The 22,048-nt window shown below is 41.6% G+C and overlaps 1 protein-coding gene and 1 pseudogene across 6 annotated transcripts in view; both read left to right on the top strand.

Moving 5' to 3' along the window:
* ANKRD16 (ankyrin repeat domain 16) overlaps positions 1 to 22,048 on the top strand; it is a 53,004-nt gene that overhangs the window by 2,720 nt on the left and 28,236 nt on the right. For 4 of the 5 annotated variants that reach the window (XR_013997868.1, XR_013997869.1, XR_013997870.1 and 1 more), the window contains exons 2-6: positions 287 to 507; positions 1,927 to 1,969; positions 5,446 to 5,554; positions 6,230 to 6,391; positions 7,552 to 7,630. Coding sequence is in view for 2 of the 5 variants with exons in the window: in XM_081124077.1 (XP_080980203.1) it covers positions 287 to 507; positions 1,927 to 1,969; positions 5,446 to 5,554; positions 6,230 to 6,391; positions 7,552 to 7,630 (614 nt within the window). In the remaining 3 variants the exon portion in view is untranslated. Of the gene's footprint in view, positions 1 to 286; positions 508 to 1,926; positions 1,970 to 5,445; positions 5,555 to 6,229; positions 6,392 to 7,551; positions 7,631 to 8,787; positions 12,018 to 22,048 lie in introns of those variants that run through there. The other variant, XM_081124076.1, reaches the window with a different exon arrangement.
* On the top strand, positions 14,671 to 19,259 carry LOC308562730 (chromatin target of PRMT1 protein pseudogene; annotated as a pseudogene). The gene is made up of 2 exons: positions 14,671 to 14,679; positions 18,647 to 19,259. The product of its transcript is annotated as a chromatin target of PRMT1 protein pseudogene (transcript).

Here is a 22,048-nt window from a genome sequence, read left to right as displayed (position 1 = left end):
TAGTTCTGTTCCAATTCAGTGTCATACTATAAACTAGCTCAGAAGCAGTTTTGCCTCCTCAGTATACCCCTCCTGTAGCTGAACCTATATCACAATCATTTTCCTCTTGTTACTTCACCCAGAGTCCTAAGGGCAGGCAGAGAAGTTGCCAGTTTTTCTGCTTCCCAGATCCCTGAGTCCTCTAAGTTTTCCACCTCTGCCAAGGATGTGCATTTTTCTAAAGAGCTGGTCGCAAACTTGTATTGTCTCAACTGCCCTTCCAACAGCTTGTCCTGTTTGGCCTTAGGACTCCTCTGATGATGGCTTGCACGAGGAAGAATCTCAAGGTGATCCAGGACCTGGTGGAACATGGTGCAAACCCACTTCTGAAGAACAAAGATGGTTGGAACAGCTTCCACATTGCTAGCCGAGAAGGTGACCCTTCAGTCCTCCAGTACTTGCTCACTGTTTGCCCAGATGCCTGGAAGACAGAGAGCAAAATTAGCAGAACTCCTCTGCACACGGCAGGTATGGCCCAGAGCTCTGTGAAGATGCAAGCATGGCTATACAGCCTACTCCTCCCAACACTGCAGAATGTCATCGAGTTGGGGGGTTTTGAAAAATAGAGGTTAGGGAATAAGTGCAGTTTTGGGTATTTTGGCATACACTTAGTTTCTAAAGCTAATGCCACTTGGCACTTAACATGCTCTTCTTTCTTGCATTAGTTCACTTTTCATAAATATCAGTTGTACTCTCCCCAGCTAGTTAGATGGCAAGCTGGTTCTGTTCCTCACTAAGTCTTGGATCTTGGGCAAGGAGCTTAGTCTCTTGAGCAAATTTCCTCAACAGCAAGATAATGATGATAATGATGTTCATATCACAAGGTTGTTATAGGATTTAAGAAGCCCAGTGTATTTAAACCCCATAGCACAGTGCTTGGCACGTGAGCATGGAACTACCTGCTGCTATTTTTATGATTATTTTTATATTGTTTTTATTATTAAAGGCAGGAGGAAAAGAGGTTTTTAAAATATGACTCAGCAATACCTACCACAGCGATATCTATTTAAATAAATATAGGTGCTTATAATTAAATACCTGAGTGTATTTGACTTATCTAATGATAATGTCAAATATAAATTTGGGGTACAGCTTTTATTTTGAGTAATTATTTTAAATTTTGAATTATCTGTAGATTATTTATTTAATATATCTTTATTGATTTCAGAGAGAGGAAGGGAAGTAACAAGCAAAAGTTCTGTGGCATAAGGTGAAATGGATATTAATGAGCTCTAGAGTCCAGATCAAGAAAATTAGAAAGTAATCTTTAGCCTTCCAGAGAGTTCATTGAATTAGAACACAGGGCTTTTAATTTCTCTAAAAATCAATACCTGTGACATAATATAGCTTAGAAAATATGCATATAATTTTTCTAGCCACAGTGGGCAGGTAAGGACCAAGGAGTTCTTTTGCAAGTGTGTAGGAAACGTTTCTCTGCTCACAAATTGTTTGACTGGCTCCTCTACTCTCCCAGTCATTTATGCAAAGTGGTGGTACACAGATTGTCAAAAAGCTTTATTATTGACTATAGTTATTTTCAGTAGGAGAAACAAATTACTGGGTTTTTTGTCACGGATTACTCTTAAAATGTTTTACATTTTCTGGGCAAAAACTGACTGGCCCAACACAAAAGTGAGGAGATAGTTTAGGGTTGAAAATTTGCCATAAAAGCTCTCATAAAGATAAGATAATCAGTTTTGGCTATGGACTTGTTCAGTAAAAATGTCATTCTTTAGCAGTTATCCAACTAAATTTTTATTGTACCTAATTTAATTACTCCTTCCTGTAAGTCATAGCTGAAAAGATGGGACAGAGACCGGTGCCAGGAGGAAAGAAGTGTTTTATATGTGCACCTAAAAGCTCTAATTCTCAACTCTCTTCTCCTAGCAATGCATGGCTGTTTAGAGGCAGTAAAGGTGCTTCTTCAGAGGTAAGAACAAAACAGCAAATTGTGGAAGATATTTGCTAATTATGACAGTTAATGTTAATGCTACATAAAGAGCTCAAACAAATTGTTCAGAGAGCAACTAAGGTACCAAAAGAGAAATAAACAAAGGACATAAGCAGATAACTCAGAAAACATAAAACAAAAATAGCTTACAAACATGAGAGAAAATCATTCATCTGTTCATTCAGCAAATATCATCTATTTATTCAGTGCCTATTATGAATTTTACCTGATGCAAGGGGCTACAATAGAAACGAGACAGTGTGGTTTCCCTCTCATGGAACTCACAGACACTGCACAAGTAGTGCGAATCTGGTGTCCGTTACAAGGAATTGCAAGATCCCTACAGGAGCATGTGACTGGAAGACCCACCTTGACCTAGGAGTAAGGAACCTCAGCCCTAGTGATATTTAAACTGTTACCTGAAGGAGGCTGAGAGTGGGAGACGGAGGCATTCCCTACAGAGGAAGCAGTACTCAGGAATGCTCAGCCTGGGAAAAGCATAGTGCATGTAAGAAACTGAAAGAAACCCGGTATGTGCTGAAGCCTATAATGAGGGGAGAATGGTGCTGGGTGAGGCTGGGAGAGGGAGGCCAGGTTTTGATCAGGTGGGACATTGTAGACCATCGGAAGGATTTTAAGTTGGAAGCATATAAGATGCCACTGAAGGGTTTTAAGCAGGGGGGTGGAATAAAAATTTTGCGTTTTTCAACGATCCTCAGGTGCAGATTAGCGAATGGATTGGAGAGGAGCAAGAGTGGGTGCTATGAAGGCTGTTGGGAGACTATTGTACTTAAACAGGAGAGAAACCATGGTAGCCGGACCAAGAAGCTGACTGTAGGGATAAAGAAAAAGAGATGGAGCTACTTAAGTAGAATCAATAGATCTAGGTGAATAATTCAATAAAGGGAGTGAGGGAGAAGGAAAAGTCAGGGACTGTCAGGTTTCTCACTTAAGCAACTGGTGGTGGTACTGGTGCCATTCGCTGAGGTAGAGAACAGTGGCAGAGGAGCAGGTTTTATGAGAAAAGAAGACAGTTTCAGTTTGGGACACATTGAGTTGCATGTACCTGTGAGATATCCAAACAAAGATATCAAGGGGGCAGTTAGAGACACGGATATGAAGCCCAACGGACAGGTATGGGCTGAGATACAAATGGCCTCATCAGCATAGAAATGATGATTGAATGTATGAGTGGAAGAGATTACCTGAGGAGACAATGCATAGTAAGAGGAAAGGAAGACTTAATGCAGTGCCTTGAAAGCATTGCTTATGTCTAGGGCTTGCCTGCTGCAAATTGGAACATACTTAGTTGTCTGCAAATTTCTAAATATTCATTCATTGAACAAACTTTAAAAAAAAAAAAAATATATATATATATATATATATATATATATTTATTGATTGATTTCAAAGAGAGGAAGGGAGAGGAAGAGAGAGAGATAGAAACATCAATGATGAGAGAGTCATCGATTGGCTGCCTCCCACATGCCCCCAACTGGGGATCGAGCCCACAACCTGGGCATGTGCCCTGATCAGGAATCAAACTGCAATCTCCTAGATCATAGGTAGATGCTCAACTGCTGAGCCATGCCCAGCCGGGCGAATAAACATTTTTTAAGCACCTTTTATGTGTTAGGTGCTGGGTGGTAAGCAAAACAAACACAGTCCTTTCCCTAACAGCCTGTAGGCTAGTGTGGAAGCCAAGTATAGACAATCATAGAAATAAATACCATAAAATTGTAAATTGTAATACACATATCCCTGCTTTCTTTTCTTTTTTTTCTTCTTCTTTTTTTTAAATATATCTTTATTGATTTCAGAGAGAGGAAAGGAAAGGGAGAGAGAGATAGAAACATCAATGATGAGAGAGTCATTGATCGGCTGCAAGCCCTCAACCCGGGCATGTGCCCTGACCGAGAATCGAACCCTGATCGCCTGGATCCTAGGTCGACGCTCAACCGCTGAGCCACGCCCTGCTGGGCCCCTGCTTTCTGAAAGTTCCCATTATCCCACTTTGCCTCTACATAAGACCTATATTAGTAGCTTTTTTCACTAACCAAAAGAAATCTGAAGAGGGTTTTCACTTTTACAAGAAAAGCTCTTACTGTAGTAATGTAGGTCTTTCATAAAAGTGAAGTGGCATAGGTAACACAAACTCTGGAAGCCAGAGATACTCATGGCTTTACACCATTTTGGCTAATAAAAGATTCCATAGGAATGGTCTATTTTCAGACAGCCGGGAAACCTGTAATACTAAAAGAAAAAGTATACAATGGCATGTGGAAGCAAAGGTACTATTGATGCAGGAGAGGAGACAGGACTCTGTGAAGTCACATTGAAGCTGTGATTTGAAGGATGAGTTTGGAGTTTTCCAAGTGAAGAACGGACAAATAATGTTCTAAGCAGAGGGAATAAGCAAGTGCAGAGACAGCAAAGAGCTGGGCAAATGAAAGAGCAGAGAAAAGGGCAGGACCATGAAAAGGTAGGACAGGAGGGAGGGAGGACAGAGAAGAAAGATAAGTAGGATCATGAAGAAGGTAGGAACAGAAGATGATTGGACTGGTGGATGGTGAGACAGAAGATAGGACAATGAAGTTGAGGGTAGGAATGGAAAAAGGGGAGGTGGGATGGAGAAGAAGAAAAGACGAGAAGAAGGCAGGACCAGGAAGACAGTGGGGCAGGTAGGATAGTGAGGAAGGTAGGAACGGAAGAAGGTTAGGACTGAGAAGAAGATAGGGTAGGTGGGAGGTGGGATTAAGAAGATGATAGGACAGGTAGTACCAGGAAATAAGCAGAACTTAGAAGAAAGGACAGCCATGAAGAAGGTAGGTTGTGGTAAGCACAGAGAGGTGGGTATGTAGGCGAGAGAAACTTGGAGAGGTAAGTTTGTGCCACACTATCTTGACCACTAGAGGTCATGCTGAGGTTCCAGATTTTGTGCTTTGTTTTTGGGAAGTACATAGTTTTAAAGGTTTTTAACAGGAGCAGCCATACCCAATTTGCATGGTGAAAAGATTATTCTGGTAGCTGTGAGAATGGATTAGAAAGGCAGAAGCCAAGGTTAAGAGGCTATTGTCTATTGACTCAGTCCTAAGGGATGAAAGCAGAGATAGAGAGAAAGATAAAAATTTTTGAATGCAGAATTGAGAGGTTTTGATAATAGATCAGTTATGAAGACTAAGGGGTGACTTCAGAGCTCTGGCATGAGAAGTTGGAGAGATGACAGTCCATAATATGGAATGACAAAAGTTAGAGGAGAAGCAGATTTGCTGGGGGAAATTGACATACTGTTGAAGAGCTAAGTTCTGATATTGAGATGGGGAAAAGAGGGAGAGTGCTGTAGATTTTCACAGATCATTTGTAGGCCATGTCATCTGCAGGTGGTCAGGAGTCAACTGTCCATTAGGTTTGAAGCAATGGCTTTTCTCAGCTCTTATTTTGGGTTTGGGCTCTAGGTGTCAATATGAACCCGACTGCAGAGACAAGTGTGGCCTCACACCCTTTATGGATGCGATTCAGTGTGGGCACATCAGCATAGCCAGGCTACTCCTTGAAAAACATAAGGTACAGCAATGGTTTGGGTTTTCCTATGAGTTTTAGGTCATAGGATAAACAGAGATCATGATATTCAGATCCTGGGTTCAAATTCCAGCACTGCCACGGTCCCCCTTTGGTACCCCTTGACCTCTTTAAGCATCAGTATTTCCATCAGTAAAATGACGACAAATTTAAATTCTTCAGAGGGTTACTCTAAGGATTAAATAATGTACATAAAGCAGTTAGCAAAGTAATATTTCTTTTTTTATTATTATTGACTTTAGCAAGAGAGAGGAAGAAAGAGAAACATTGATTTCTTTCGCTTACTTATGCATTCATTAGTTGATTTTTGTATGTGCTTTTACTGGGAATCAGACCCACACCCTTGGAGTATCAGGTTGATGCTCTAACCAACTGAGCTACCCTATCCGGCTGTGGCAGCAAAGTAACATTTCAATAAACAGTAGCTGTTTTATAGTAATAACAAACTTCTCACTGAGTGCACTTTTGGTACACTTGAGAACATTGAATCTTAACTTTTTTTTTTTTTTTCAATTTACAGAGTCCTTTAAGAATCTGACAAAAGCTATATAACATAGGCCCAGAAAAATGTCAGACAACAAAGTTTAGCTAAAATGTTAGAAGGTCCATGGACCCAGGTTTCCTGCTTATTTTTGTTCCTGTCTCTCCCCAATCTACTAGGCTTGCATTTCTGCTGAGGATTCCCTGGGGGCCCAAGCTATACACAGGGCAGCAGTCACTGGTCAGAATGAAGCCATCCGATTCTTGGTCTCTCAACTTGACGTTGATGTAGACATGAGAGCAACATCAACCCACCTCACAGCACTTCATTATGCAGCTAAGGTTTGTTTCTTTTCATAAGGGTGTTTCTGCTTTCTTAGGCTTGCTGTACTTCACTGATGAATAGCTCCACAGTCCTACTTCTTTGGCTCCATCTCTGTGGAGGAAAGAAATTGCTCATGATATGCTTCTAAAATGTTCATGGTTCTGAAGCCGGTGTTGCTTTAAATAGAAACTTGCCTTTATTTATTGCTAGGTAAGAACTGGAAACACCCTTTATTCCATATAATGCCTGGTCTTTATGTTTCCTCCTGCCCTTTTTTTGTCTTCAAGAATGGTGTTATTTGAAGCCATAAAAATCCATTGTATTAAATTCCTAGTTCTCTATCCTTATGGTAGATTTCAGAAGTTAAAATTTCTTTAACTGAGGCAAGGGAATTGCATTTTCTGGCCTCTCCAATGTATAAAATATTTATGACATGCAAAAAGTATTCACTACAGAAGTAGCTGCTTATATCTTCCTGTTTTAAATGCTAGGAGTCTTTTGCTTTTTAACTTTAACATGATTGGCTACTTGCCTTTACTTGTTTTTCTAGCAACAAGAATGTTTTCTAATAACTACACTCTTTCCTATGTTCCCCTATGAGAAAGTGGGTAGATAAATAAGTGGGCTAAGAGAAGGATCTGTGGCCACAGCAGGAGAAAAACTGGTGGGTCCACCCTAGGAAGACTGAACCTACAACCTTGATTTTAGTCTCACCACATACTAACGGACTAATTGGCTAGACAGTGTATAAATTGCCTCATGAGTGATAATGCTGGCCAGCTATGATGAGAGTCCTAGCTAGGAGAGGTTGGCCATCTTTTCTAGTTTATCTCTGCCTTAAAGATTTTAGCAAGGAGTGTGTATGCTTGGGAGAATTTGGAATTTTGTTTCTGTGTAAATCACAACATTTATACTCATTACACTGAAAGAAATCCAACTGTATTAGTCGATAATTTGGCCTCCAAAGTTGACCATCTATATTCTCATAACTGAATATCACCAAAACCTATCTTTAATAATTTATTCTGGAGTTTGAGAGTGATGTAATGACTTTTCCTTTAGATATGAAAATATAGTTTTAGCAATTAAGTATTTTAGGAAATGACCTAATATATACATTAGTGTTTATGTTTAAAGGTCCTTGTCACAATGATAATGAGTTTATTTCAACTCTCAGGAAGGACATGTGAGCACAGTTCAGACGCTCATATCCTTGGGTGCTGACATCAACTCCAAGGATGAAAGAAATCGATCAGGTATGACTTCTTTGTGCCTTAGAAATTATTAATTGGGGTGTGAAGGGGGTCTTAATGTATGGTGATGGGAGAAGATATGACTTTGGGTGGTGGGCACACAGAACAATGTACAGATCTTGTAACACAGGAACCCACACCTGAAACCTATATGTTCATTTTGACAATTGTCACCCCAATAAATTTAATAAAAATGGAAAAAAAGAAATTAACAGAATGTAAACAATACATGGACTTTTAAAAACATTGGTTTTAATATTCTTCTAGCTCATCAACTTTTCCTTAAAATAACATCTCCAAATAGAACTATTGCTATTACCATGGCAATGATTATGACTACTACTCATTACTATTTCTGTTATTATTATTTTTATTATTTTAAACTGCAACAATATAAGTGACATAAAAGTACTTTCTGTCTTCATCCATGATGCCACCAGCTATTCAGGTAGTCTATAGATTCTTCATAGGTCATCTCTCTTTGAAGTGTATTTAAAAACTATAATCATAATAATTTTCTCAATTTAGGGCTCAGAAGGATATTTTCAGAGTTAATTCTTTAAACTCAGACTTTAGAATAAACCTCAGTGACATTCTCTGCATCAGTGGCCATCCTTCAGGAGTTTAGTGGGAGCTTCATGATGCTTCATAGATAACTAAATACTCACTTTCAGACCACAGAGGATGGTCACTAAGTCCAGGGATATAGACTTTCTCCTAAAGATGGGAGCAGAAGCCAGAGATTTTTCAGCACTAATTTCTAACCAGAACAGGAAGATTTGTCAGCCATTTTTCTTTTTGTCACATCATTTTTATTCATGGTGATATTTTTACTTACACGGAGATTTCACAAAACTTTGAAAATGTTTTTTATAACATTTAAAGTCTCCTATTCCTCATAAACTGACTTTGTTGCTTTAGACAAGTCTCTTGAATCCTCTTCAGTTGGTCATGTTATTTTTAAGCCATTTCTAGCCCAATTAGCTTAAAAGGAAAAATGTTTTAATCTAGTATAGGCAAAGTCATACAGATGGATTATGGAAATATAAAATTTGTACAATTGAAAGAATCAGTATTTTTGTTAGGAGCAGACTACTGGTCTGGTCAGTATTGCTTTGTGGGTCATGCACTAAGTTTGTGTGACTTCTGTCTCTGCTCAGCCCTGCACCTGGCCTGCGCGGGTCAGCATGTGGCCTGCGTCGAGTTTCTTCTGCGGTCTGGGCTGAGGGACTCTCCAGACGTCACGGGCACCCTGGCTCAGCAGCTCACACAGAGTGCAGACATCCTTCAATACTTCAGCCACAGTGTGATGGCATGAGGATGTTTCTAAAGAAAGGCAGTAAAACTCATGGTAACTTATATGTTACTGCTAAGTCATTACCAGATTCAGTGAAGTCTGCGGATAGCCTGTGTTCTCTGCCCTCCCTCCCCTGCACTCTCCACTGCAGCTGAGATTCCCAGAGGATGTGGACGCTGGCTTCCTAAATGGAGGACGGGCAGACTCAAAATCTCTCCTTACCTGCATTTCATGTTATGGCCTTCAGGTGGACTTAGATGATGTTTGTGAAGTCAGTGTCTGAGCTCCTTAGAGAAGCATGTAACGTGCATAAATATAATATAGTATACATGTATGTGTACATATATGTGAAACGTTTTATAGTAAATATCATATGGTAAGGCAATAATAATATTAAAAATATAACATATTGCTATTAGCTTGAGCCATAAATAATTGGCCTGTTTACTTTCTTTCATAGGCATTTTCTTGGTTGTTACAATGGTTTAATTTGGTTTTGTAGCCAGAATTGCTTACAGTCTGTTTTATTTACACAAACATTTGCAAGAAATTAATGAAAACTTCTGTATCTATTTTCTAAGCACTGCTAGGTAAGCTGTTTTATGGTTTGTTTTTTTAGACAAGTTCTGTATTGACTGCCTTCGAGTAATAAATACACCTAAATACACCTAAAAAATGCATCTAAGATATTTTCAAAACTTTTCTGTTACCTCAGTTAAGGAATAGGGTTTCTTGTTAAAGCCCACAGGTCACGTTTCCTGTCACATGCCATCTGCCACCGAAACCTATGATTGTGAAGGAATGAATACTTGATGTTGTACCTTTTAAGAAATTTGTAGCAATTTAAACATTGAAGATAGGATGGGTCCTTGGGCATTTGGATTCTTTTCCTTTTTTTTAATCATTTTCTCTAGTTAGTAATTAGTCCAAGTCAATCTGTTGAAAGATCAAATGTGTCCATCACAAGCAAGACCTAACTTCCCTGTTCAGTGTAACCCCATGAGAGCTTGTCACACACCCAGCTGTTCCCAGCAGTAAGCTGGGCTGGGTGAACAGCCAGGAATTCCAGTTCTTTATTATTCCCAGCTGGCTGAGTCCTATCCCCAACAACCAGATAAACATCTGGTAGTAACACAACTTGATTATATAATCTGTCTTGTGATCTCTACATCACACACTGCATCTGCACTGCTTCAAGCTACAGTTGCATTTCCTGTGGCTTCAGAGACATCTGTGTCTTTGCCCTTTGGGTCTGAAGACAGCCCTGTTATGTGCAGGTGGGATGGAAGATCAGTCTGATGCTGGCCACCTCCTCCCCTCTGCATACATGTGAAGCACCTTTTTATTTGCAGGGACTGCATGTGAGACCCCTTTGCACCTGTGGCTTTGCTTCTGCTATACCCACTTGTACTAGCAGCAATGAGGGAATATCTGGTTACACATTTGTTCCCAGGAGTTCCAGAGATTGCAGTAATGATAACGTCAGTTGTGGCAAAGATAGTAGTGTAGATGTAATAACAATCTTACTGTAATGATGTATTAAAAATGCTAATGACAATAGTGATAATAATTAGTAGTATTCCCTACTTCTAGTTATAGGTACTTTTCTCACATCTTTGGGTCTTAAAAGTCACCCCACTGAGGCCCTCCCAGACCACCCAATCTAAAATTTTGTTTTCTCCTTCAGCATTTTATATCTGCTTTCTTCAGTTCTTTTTTTCTCCTTTGCATTTACAACTATCAAATATACTATATATTTTAAGTTACTTATTTTGTTTCTTGTCTTTCTCCCCACTGGAATGTCAGCTCCTTGGGTAGGGCTTTTGTCTCATTTACTTACTAAATCTACTGACCCAGAGCAGAGCCTGGTGAGTAGTAAGGTTTGAAATTATATGGTCAACAAGTGAGTGGTAACAATTCATGTTTCTTCAGCACTTAATACATCCTAGATACTGTGCTGAGCACCTTACCTAGATGGTCTCATTTCATCCCTTGGCCCTTGCATGATGCAGCCCCTCCTAATTATTATTCCATCCCAAGCGTCTTTCCTTACACAGACTTCTTTAAAGAAGCTACCCTTGGTTCCATCAACTCGTGGGCACTGCTCAGCCTGCTACAGTCCAGCTTCCTAGCTGCTACTCTGTGCAAGTTTTTCTCAGTTAGGTTACCAGTGACTTTCCAGTTGCCAAGTCAAGTAATAGTTTTAGCCCTCATGTTACTGATCTGTTCAGTTTAATCATCCATCACTCCCACCTTCTAGAAGCTTGTTCTTGTCACCTGCATAACACTCTCCTAGGATTTTCTTTCTGACTTTTCCTTTTTTGTCTCCATCAGGAACTCCTCTTTTAGGGCCTGTCCTGTAAGTGCTAGTGTGCCTGCTTCTGTCTCCAACTCACTGTTGTCTATATTTTGCATATGCTCCCAGAACCATCTCATCCATTCTCCTCATCTCACCTGCACTCTAATATTGATGACACTCCATTCTCTAACCTTTATTTTCCACTGCCTGCTGTACATTTTTTGCATAGAATTCTAAGGCTGTACCACACTAAATTTAGTCAAGACCTAGGTTTCCCTTTAACCTGCTATGTTGCCTGTGCTTGCTGCCTGACTTGATGACACTGTAAATCACTCAGTCACCCAAGTTGGAAAGCAGGAATCTGACTCTTGCTCAGCAGGAAGCCCCACTCAATCTATTCCATCCCAGCCCTACTAAGACTCCCCAGTTCAAGCCCTCAGACTCTTGTCCAGACCACTATTGCAGAAGTCTCCTAATTGTTACTCCTGCTCTGGTCTTGTTCTCTTCAAACCCATCCTCCACACAGCCCTGAGCTCCCACTCACGTGACCAAGGGCATTGATTGTTGCCGGTGGCTTACCGAGTCTCCCCTCCAGAGAACACACCTGCATGCTCACCAGGGTTCAGTCCCTTAACCAAGAGTTGCTTCCTCAAAGTTTTTGACTGGTCCTGCAGGAGCACTTGGTCAATTGTGACTGTCCCTGAGATTGATCAGGCAGAAGCCCTGGGAAGAGATACAAATTGGTAAGAATTATAAACATTTGAAAATAGCCAGGACCTCACATATTAATTACCAAAAAAATTATATAAGAAAGTATTTACAAGACAAAAATAGAAAAGAGATTACAAAATGGATAAGAAATTACAAAACTCAGACCAAAAAAAACCCAAAACTCTTTGTGAAGGGAGCTCAGGTAATGCGATAGGGAGGGTCAGGCACTTAACCATGTTGTTGCTAGAATTCACCAGCAGGTGGCAGGCCAGAGAACGGTCCTTTTTTAATCTCCCAGTTTTTTGTTGACACAATTACAGATGTCCCCCATTCCCCCTATTTGCCCCCCTCCACCCCCTCTTGCCCCCCTCCCAGATTTCTTTTAAGGCTCATTGTAAAATATAGAACAAATAAAGGAGAAAACAAAAATAACTTATAATTCCACTAAGGAGTCACTACTACTTTTTTCCTTAGTCTTTTAAATGCATATAGTTGAAATGATGCTATATATGCAAGTTTTTTTCTAACATTATATTGCAAGCATATTTTAATGCTCTTCAAAACTTGTGAACTTTTAATTTAATCTCTTCTTAGTACTCCATCATATTGTTGTCCATTTATTCTTTCATGTTGTCATTTTTGTTTTTGGTAAGGTAAGCATGTAGGGAGCGAGGACTAAAGGAAGGCTATTGGATCCTGTTCCCGGAAGGTCGAGGCTGAGCAACGGGTTGGGGATATGGAGGGGCCTGAGCAGGCCTGTGTTCTTCGGATGCGCTGAGCGGTGAAGAAAAAGAAATACATAAGAAGGTAGTTTGACAGTATAGGTTTTTGTAGAACAGGTGAGACATGGAGAAGAATTCAGTGGTGGGAGAAAACTGAAGCAGTGAGAGAGCAAAGGCTCTTTGACAGAGCAGGTCCTACAGACAGTTGGGGGAGGCTAAGCTCCAGGTACGGAAGGAACATTTTGAAGGGAAGAGAGGCTAATGATATGAGGACGTTTAAGGTGGAAGCCACCCCCATGCTTCATTTAACATCAGTATTTGGAGGGTGTGGGACTTATGGAATATGTGTGTTACAGTTTCTACAGTAATGAATAACAATGATATATATATTTGATAGTTTTTAGGTTTCTTAAAATTGCTTTCCTGAGCCAGTTTCCTGAGTGCTGTGATTTTTTTATTACAAAAAAACAAGGTAGAAGTGAGGACTGGCCTCTGGCCTTAGCTAAACAGGAAGGATTTGCCTGGTGCGTGTGACAAAGGCCTATCATAAAGCTTTTACAACAATCCACTGTATAATGTGGACAGGCCTAGGCATTCCCAAGAAAAACACTGGGGAATAATTACGTTATCAGCCACCCAGGCTCTACCACTGTGCCTTATCTGACCTGAGTGCAGGCATTTCAGCCAACCTCCTGTTCAGCTAATCTCTTGTTGCCTCTTCCCAGGCTGCAAAGGCTCAGTGCGTACTCAAAGCCTAGAGGCATACCCAGGGCACTTGAAACAAAGAAACAAAGGTTGCAGTGCTAATTGACCCTTGTGCGGGATTTAGTGCTCCAGAGACCTTCACAGAGTGGAGGAGAGGCAGCAGAGCTTAGTTATCAGTGTGGACTATAGACTAGCAGAGTCTGCCAGCAGGAGCACGGGTGGGTTCCTCTTCAAACTGAAGCCATTAGCAGAATCCAGTTCACATCCAGAAATCTCCCTCTAAGAGAGCCTGGGAAATGTAGTTTATAACTTCAAGGCTTTTGCAACGTAAGAAATCACATAAAAGGAGGTTGGAATGGATCTTTAGTGCCATGCCCACCCACCAGACTTGGTATCGCCAAAATACCTCCACAGTCTACTATGTATGAAAGTGCTGATTCCTCCACGCCTTCACCAAAGCTGTGCATTACCACTCTTCATTTTTACTGACTTGATATAGTGTCTCATTGATTTAGTTTTATATTTCTTTAATTATGAATCAGATTGAAAATCTTTAGATTTGTTTGTTGGCCATTTTTATTTCTTTTTCAGCATTGTAGAAATAATCTATATATCTCCCTTTTTTTGTATCTGTAAGAGTTAGCTACTGCTTAAAAGCAAACTACCCCCAAAACTCAGTGGCTTAACGCAACAACTCAGAGTCTACAGACCAACAGAGTGGTTTTGCTGATCCTAGCTGAGCTCAGCCAGTAGCTGGGCTCACTCACGCGTCTGCAGTCAGCTGGTGGGTCACTCAAGCTGGCTGGCTTAGGATGGAGTTGGCTGTGCCTCCTGTGGTCTTCTTCTGTCAGGCTGGCCCAGGCTTATTTTCATGACCATGGCAGGGGAAAGAGAAATAGTCAGGTGCTTTTCTGCTTTCTGCTCTGTTTGTGTAGATACTCCGATCCCATTGGACAAAGCCCAGTGTCAGTGTGGCAGGGCACCACCTAGTCCCTGGATACAGAGAAGCCATAGGTTGGGACCATTTATGAAATCCATCTCTTGCATTATCTTTTGACTGGTGTTTTGTTTGTCTTGTTGATTTGTAAAAGTCCTTTTTATATTGAGTTATTTATCTCTATACAAAATTCAGATAGTAACTATAAAATTGTTGGTATACATTTATAGGTGAAAAAAACACACCAGACTACAACATTGCAGAAATAACCTATAGATCTCCTTTTTTTTTTTTTTTAAAGCCTCTTGAATAGATATGGACATTACAAGAAGCTAATAACTAAAATGCTGGGTGTAGGAAGACACAGGCAACATGGATGGGGTAGGGTATTTCTATTTTGATTATAGTCTGTGATAACTTTCAAGCAGCTCTCAAGAGTTTTAGAAATTTCATCTGGGCCAGCCTGTAATATGCCTTGTTTTCCCCATTTTGCTGAAATTCCACAACTAAGATTCAGGTATATGTAAAAGACCCAGGAAGAAAACCCACCTTGCAAATGATCCTGGCCCTAGGAACATTGCTCTAGGTCTCTCACATCCTTCCTATGCTTAACTAACCCAGTTTTATCATTTAATGTTAGACAAACAAAAATTGCTCAGTAAGAGAGTTCTGCAAGTAAAGAAAGACTTTCACTCCAAAAAATAATTATTCCTTTCCTGAGCTTCCATAGCACTCGATTCATACTTCCTTGGTAACCTGCATTAGTTAGGATATAAATTCTGCTCCTGTAACTGAAACCTAAAATAACAGTGGCATAAACATGAGTTTATTTCTCTCCCACATAAGAGCCTGGGCAAAACCAGCCTAGTGTGCCTGGCTGGCGTGGCTCAGTGGTTGAGCATCAACCTATGATCCAGGAGATCGCAGTTTGATTCCCGGTCAGAGCACATGCTCAGGTTACGTGGGGGTGTGCCAGAGGCAGCCGATAAATGACTCTCTCATCATTGATGTTTCTGTCTCTCCCTCTCCCTTCCTCTCTCTGAAATCAATAAAAATATATTTAAAAAAACAAACCAAAAAAACAATCTGTTATGAGTTAGGTCAATGGACCAGCCTCCTGGTGGGACCAGACTCCTGTTGGTCCTGCCATCCTGAGTACAGGGCCCTCTTCTCTGGGGCCCAGGATTGTTCATCAGTCAGTGAAGGGGACGAGGGTGGGAGCACATTCCTCACCCATTTTTTTAAGAAGGTGAGTGTATCGTTTCCATTCAAGTCCCTTTGGCCACAGCTTAGTCACACAATCCTAGAAGAGAAGTAAAGTTGGGATGCAGTTAGGTCTCTGCCACATATCCTTAGCAGAGACACACTCACTCCTTAATCTCAGGCTTTAAAGTTCTAGGGATCAGAGAATAGCCTGCTTATTAAGACTTTGAAGTTGTGAGGGACACGAGGCCATCTGTGAAGATGGTGTCAAGCTGAGAACAGTCTGCATCCCCATAGAGCCGAATGTGGGTCTCTGTGCTACTGCTACCAGCCCTGTGACCTTATGCAACTTCAGCTCTCTGCTGTTGGGTTCCTGTAACAGGAGCAACGATGGCACTTCCTTCCTGTGCTTATTGTGAGGAGGAGATTGGCTAGTGCCTGTGATGCCTGGCACCAGTGAATGTTAGCCATTGTGTCATTAATAACAATAGCACCAGCACAGTCTCCTATTCATAGGTGATTGAGAGGAAGGGCTGACACCAGAGTAGTTATGGAGGCACCATTTGTATTTCTCCTTCCTTCCTTGGGTGCCTCCATTTTATTTATAAAAAACAAACACTTGGTCTCTATCTTTCTCCATGCCAAGGTGTTAATGAATTAAAAATACAAATTTTACCAACCCTTGAGGTCAGGCTATTAATCCAAATAAACGAAGCTCTTAAGATGTAAAGAAAGATTAAAAATAAAGGTTTTTTAAAATTGATTTTATTTATATTGTTTAAAGTATTACAGATGTCTCCTTTTTTCCACACAATGACTCCCTCCACCCCTTTCTTGCCTCCTCCCCAGGCCTTCCTTACACTATTGTCTGTCCATGCGCTATGCATATATGCTTATAAATTTATTGGTTAATCTCTTCCCCACCCCTTTCCCTCTGAAACACTTCAATTTGTTGCATGCTTTAATGTCTCTGGATCTTTTCTGTTTGTCAGTTTATTTTGTTCACTAGATTCCACATATAAGTGAGATCATGTGATACTTGTCTTTCTCTGACTGGCTTATTTCACTTAGCATAATACTCTCCAGGTCCCTCCATGCTATCTCAAAGGGTAGGATGTCTTTTTTATAGCTGCATAGTATTCCATTGTGTAACTCTACCATAGGTTTTTAATCTGTTCATCTACTGATGGGCACTTGGACTGTTTCCAGATTTTAACTATTGTATATAATGCTGCTATGAACATAGGGGTGCATATATTCTTTCTGATTGGTGTTTCTGGCTTCTTAGGATATATTCCTAGAAGTGAGGTCACTGGGTCAAATGGCATTAAAAATACAAATTTTACCGATCCTTGAGATCAGGTTATTAGACCAAATAAATGAAGCTCTGAAGATATAAAGAAAAATTAAAAATGTAAAGAAAGATTTTTTAAAAATTGATTTCAGGGAGAGAAAGAAACATCAATTTTTTGTTCCACGTATTTATGCATTCACTGGTTGCTTCTTGTATGTGCCCTGACTGGGGATCGAACCTGCAACCTTGGCATATTGGGACAATGCTGTAAACAGCTGAGCTACCTGGCAGGGCTGTAAAGAAAGATTTTTTAAAATATTTCTTTCTGGGCCTTCCTTCAAACCTTTGTAATTGAGAACTTCTCTGTCCCGTCCGTGAATGTTTTGTTAATTTTATATTTCCTTTCAGCATCTGAAATAGGTCCACTTTCCTCCACGTCCACTGCTACTACACAAGCTCCAGCCAGTGTCCTCTTGTTCCAGGTGCTGTGACAGCATGACATCTGACCCCAGAATTTAAGAGGGTGAAACAGCCATTCATCATGCTCATGGATTCTGTGGGTCAGGAATTGAGATCAGGCATGACAGGGGTGACTCATATCTGCTCCACAGTGACTGGGGTCTCAGTTGTGTCTGGCTGTCCATGCTGCTCTTGTTTAGAGCCTGAGTTTTCCCCATGGGCTCCTCCCAGGGGGTCTCTCATACAAGCTGGTGTGAACTTCACAGGGTGGAGGCTGGTTCCCAGGGTAAGCATATGGAGGGTTGCAGTGCAGGAGGAAGTTGGTCACCTTTACTTAGCTGAGAGACGAGAACTTTCACTTCCCCACATCCCATTTGCCAAGGCTGGCCAACAATATTAAACCCAGCAATCTGGCTTTAAGGGGAAGGAAACAGACTCCGCCTCATCACAGGGAGTGGCAAAGTTCTGGGACAGCAGGTGGGACCAGAAATACTGTGTGAACGCTTTTCAAACCTAGACTTGGCCACTCTCTTACCCAGATTACTATAATGGCCTCTAAGTGGCCTTGCTTCTTCCACTTTTGTACTTCCTTTCATATAATTTTCATGTAGCAGTCTGAATAAGCCTGTGGCAGATTAGCTCATGTCCCTCCCTGGCTCATGATCCTTCACTTGGAGTAAAACCCAGTTGTAGTACTACCCACAAGTCCGCACAGTGCAGCTTGCCTCCTGTGCATCAGTGTAGAGAGTCCCTCTCTCTAGGTCACACTTCCTATCACGGTCCTTCTTTCGGTTCCTCAGACTAAATTTTCTTCTACCTCCGTCTTCCTGGTAATTTCTCTTCGTGCCTTGCCGTGTGGTTTACTCCTATTTATAGTCATCTCTGAGTGTCACTGCCTTGGAGAAGCCTTCCCTGGCCCCTATCTAAAAGCAGGCCCTTCTGTCGGAGCACTTCTTATTATTCCTTCATATAACTATTCATGATTGCTTCAATAATGCTTGTCTGTCCCACAAAACTGAAGTCCACAAGATCAGTGTTCATGTCTGTCTGTTCTTGGCATAGTGTAGGCCCTCTGTAAATATCTGTTGAATGAATGACTGGCCTAGGTGAGGAACACTGCATGAAGCTTGTTTCTACCCTCAAGAATATGGTCTGGGCCTGGCTGACGTGGCTCAGTGGTTGAGCATCGACCTACAATCCTGGAGATCTCAGTTCCGTTCCCGGTCAGGGTGCATTCCCGGGTTGCAGGCTCAATCCCTAATTGAGTGTGTGCAGGAGGCAGCCGATCAATGACTTTTATCATTGATGTTTCTGTCTCTCTCTGTCTCTCTCCCTTCTTCTCTCTGAAATCAATAAAGACATATTTGAAAACAAAAACAAACACAACTTAAGCAGACTTTATATGCAAGTCCGGACAGTGTTTGTGGAAGATTATGTCCAAGCTGTGGCTGGGCATCTGGACAGTGGTGCCATGCAAATAAGAGCTTAAAGCAATCCCTGGATAAGTGTAACATCCAGGCACAGTTAGGCCGCCCTGTAGGGGCCCTGCCCAGAGGAGTGATCAGAGGATGAGGCCTGCCCATAATCCAGAAAGGCTTCCTCAGGGGAAGACTGCGTGGGGGATGTGCTTTGAGGACCCTATTTAGGGGCAGGATGTTGATCTGAGGTCAAAACCTGATCTGAAGTGGATGAGCCGTAGCTTCCCCAGTAAGCTTAAGAAGAGGTGGTGGTCAAGGTCGTGGAGGTCCTGGGAGAGAGGCTGTAGGGCGTGGAGGACCATGCTGGAATTGGTGGTAGAGATCAGGGTACGAAGGGTGGTTTAAGAGAGGGCTTTGGAGGCAGAGGCCCAGGTCATGGAGGAGGGAGAGGTCCCCTTGCTTGCCCTGTACTAACCAAGGAGCAGCTGGACAGCCTATTGGATGTGAACATGTCAAAAACAAAAGGATACCTGGATGCCAAGTTGGATGCCTACATGGCACAAACAGATCCCAATGCCAGTGATTAAGGCCTGCCCACCCCCTGTGAGAGACTCCTGTTAAAGTTATCATTTCTGTAAATGACCTTGAGATATCAGATGAGAAGAAACCTACCTGATTGATGCTGGGAGGACCTATCACAATGGACTATGGGCTTACCTATCACCAGTTTGTGCATTTAGTGTGTTCCTTTTACTTTTTCGATACTATATTGTATGAAACCCTTTTTTCCTCTTACTTGGGTTTTGTTTTGTTTTGTTGTTTTGGGTTTTTTATTACCTTCTCCCAGACTTCTCTTTAAACATGAATATATCGGCCCTCTTTCCACCTCTGCCTCCCCTCACCTGCCATATATGCTTTGACATTCTAAAATTTACTCTGCTTATCTCTGAACCCCCTGAAAAAGTCCCAGAAAGAATCCGTCTATATTCCTTCGTAATGCCTAGGTTTCTGAGATACAGTCCTATTTCACTTTCATAGCCTCTTGGAAGTGTTTAGAAAATCTGGAGTTCAAAAATGCATTCTACCCTTGCTGGCGTGTCTCAGTTGGGCGTTGCCCCATGCACGGAGAGGTCCCCAATTGGATTCCAGCTCAGGGTACATGCCTGGGTTGCCAGCTTGATTTCCAGTAGGGGACATGCAGAAGTCATCTAATCGATGTTTCTCTCCCTCTCCCTAAAATCAATTTAAAAATGTATTTTTTAAAAATGCTTTCTGCTACGTTGCTGTTTTAGTAAATTAGGAACATTGACCTAGCTACAGGGCCACATAACAGGTTATACATGGTAGCAGCTCTGATTTGAGTAAATCTGCTACCATGTACATTGACACCCATAATGTGTGGTGAGTTGGGTATGTGCACACTTTCTACCCTGGAATAAGATTTATAAACTTTTCTCTCTGCATCGTGTAAAGGGGTACTGTTGGGTTGGCTTACACCTGCAATAGAGCGGGAAAAGCCATTTGGTTAAACAGATGCTTCAGAAGGGAAAGGGATGGGAGAACTATGGCAGATACTTGCTTGGGAGGGATCAGAAGATACCTATGCCGAATGAAATTCTTAGTTTATCCCAAACCAGTCTTGAGCTTCTCCATACATTGTCTTTGTTTGACCTTCTTATTTCCCTTGAAGGTTTAAGTTCAACCATATTCTGTCAGTTGTTCCAGTTTCAGTGGAATCTCATATTTCTGGTTTATTATAATAAATTATTCTCTCAAATCCGAAAAAGAATCTGGTCTAAAAGAGCAAGACTTGTAGTGAATTGCATGACAGGCCCAGTGGATCAGAGCCATGGAAAAGCTGCACTATACAGAAAGGGCTGTAGGGAACAGCTTCATGAGAGAAGTGGCATTGGGCTGGGATGTGAAGGATGGAAAGGATTTTGATTTGTGGAGATGATGGGAAAGAGCTTTCTAAGCAGAGTCAACAGCAAGGATGTGATATAAGAAGACTGGGGTTGCCAGATTAATAGGGTTCCTGGACTCAATTCCACTTTGGGGTTGGGTCCTCCCACACCAACAAACAATTCTCAGACACCAGCAGGATGTCCAAGAATTCAACTCAATTCTAATACTCTCCCAGGAGAAAGCATTAGATTCCATAGCACAGGGTAGGGGTTCCGTCCCACAACTCCCCACACATGTACATTCAAATGCCAGCCACAGTCCAGGCTCCGGCCCCTTCTAACTCAGCATGGCAATTGCAAATCCAGGTTGTTAATTTTGACTGACTATAGATCAGAGATTCCCACAGCCCCCTCCTCAGGTTCAATTAATTTGCTAGAACAGCTCACAGAACTCAGGAAAACCTATTTACTCAATAGATTATCATTTATTACAAATGAAAATAAAGGATGCAAATGAATAGTCAGATGAAGAGATACATAGGGTGGGGTCCCAATGAAAGAGCTTGTAAAGCATTCTGGTTCCCCAATGTGGCAGCTCCAAAAAATGGGCCAACGAGCTGTCCTGGGTTTTATGGATCATTACATAGTCATGATTGACTAAGTCGTTGGCCATTGGCAATTGAACTCAACCTCCAGCCTCTGCCCTGTCCCTGGAGGGATGGGGGAGATGAGGCCGAAAGTTCCAACCCTTTAATCATAGGGTTGGCAACCAGCCCCACCCTTGGGCGGGATCTAAAGTTACTCCTTAACAAAAGATACCTTCCTCACTCTTAACACTCAGGAAATTCAAAGGGTTTGGTGGCTGTGAGCCAGGAAATGTTGGTGAAGACCAACTATTTCATAAATCACAATATTGTACCAGATAAGTGTATGTCCCAGGTATTGCACAGAACATACTTGTACTAAAGAAGAATTTGTTGTTGATCTGAAATTCAAATTCACTTGGGTGTGCCCTGTATTTTCATTTTTGAGGTCTGGCAACCCTGAATGTGATGCTAACTCCTGTAGCAACCTTGCCTTAGCGGAGCAGTTGCCCACTAAATGGTAACACCACCTGAAGTCCTTGGTTTCTGGTCTCACAAACGGAAAAGCCAGCATGAAAAGCCATTTGTCTCTTCTGTGGGCAGGCCTATACATGGCCCAACTCAACCCTGGCCATGTTCCAGTAGCAAAACCAGACCAGTTGCTCCACCCCAACACAGAAGGGCGGGGAAATGTGGTCCTGTGTCCCCAGAGTTCGCTGCCTTCAGTGGAGAGCAGGTGGATAGAGAGGGGGAACAGAACTTTTGCACCAGAGAAATCTTGTGCTTAAATCACTATTCATGAGACTTTGGACCAAGTTACACAGTTTTCTCACTTGTATAAAAAGCCACAATACCCACCTTGCAGTATTGTCAGAGTTTGGTGCCTGG

Source organism: Miniopterus schreibersii, assembly GCF_964146895.1.
Source record: "Miniopterus schreibersii genome assembly, chromosome: 1".
Classification (NCBI taxonomy): domain Eukaryota; kingdom Metazoa; phylum Chordata; class Mammalia; order Chiroptera; family Miniopteridae; genus Miniopterus; species Miniopterus schreibersii.
The sequence above is the reverse complement of the archived record's forward strand: the minus strand, read 5'-3'. Positions and strand labels throughout refer to the sequence as shown.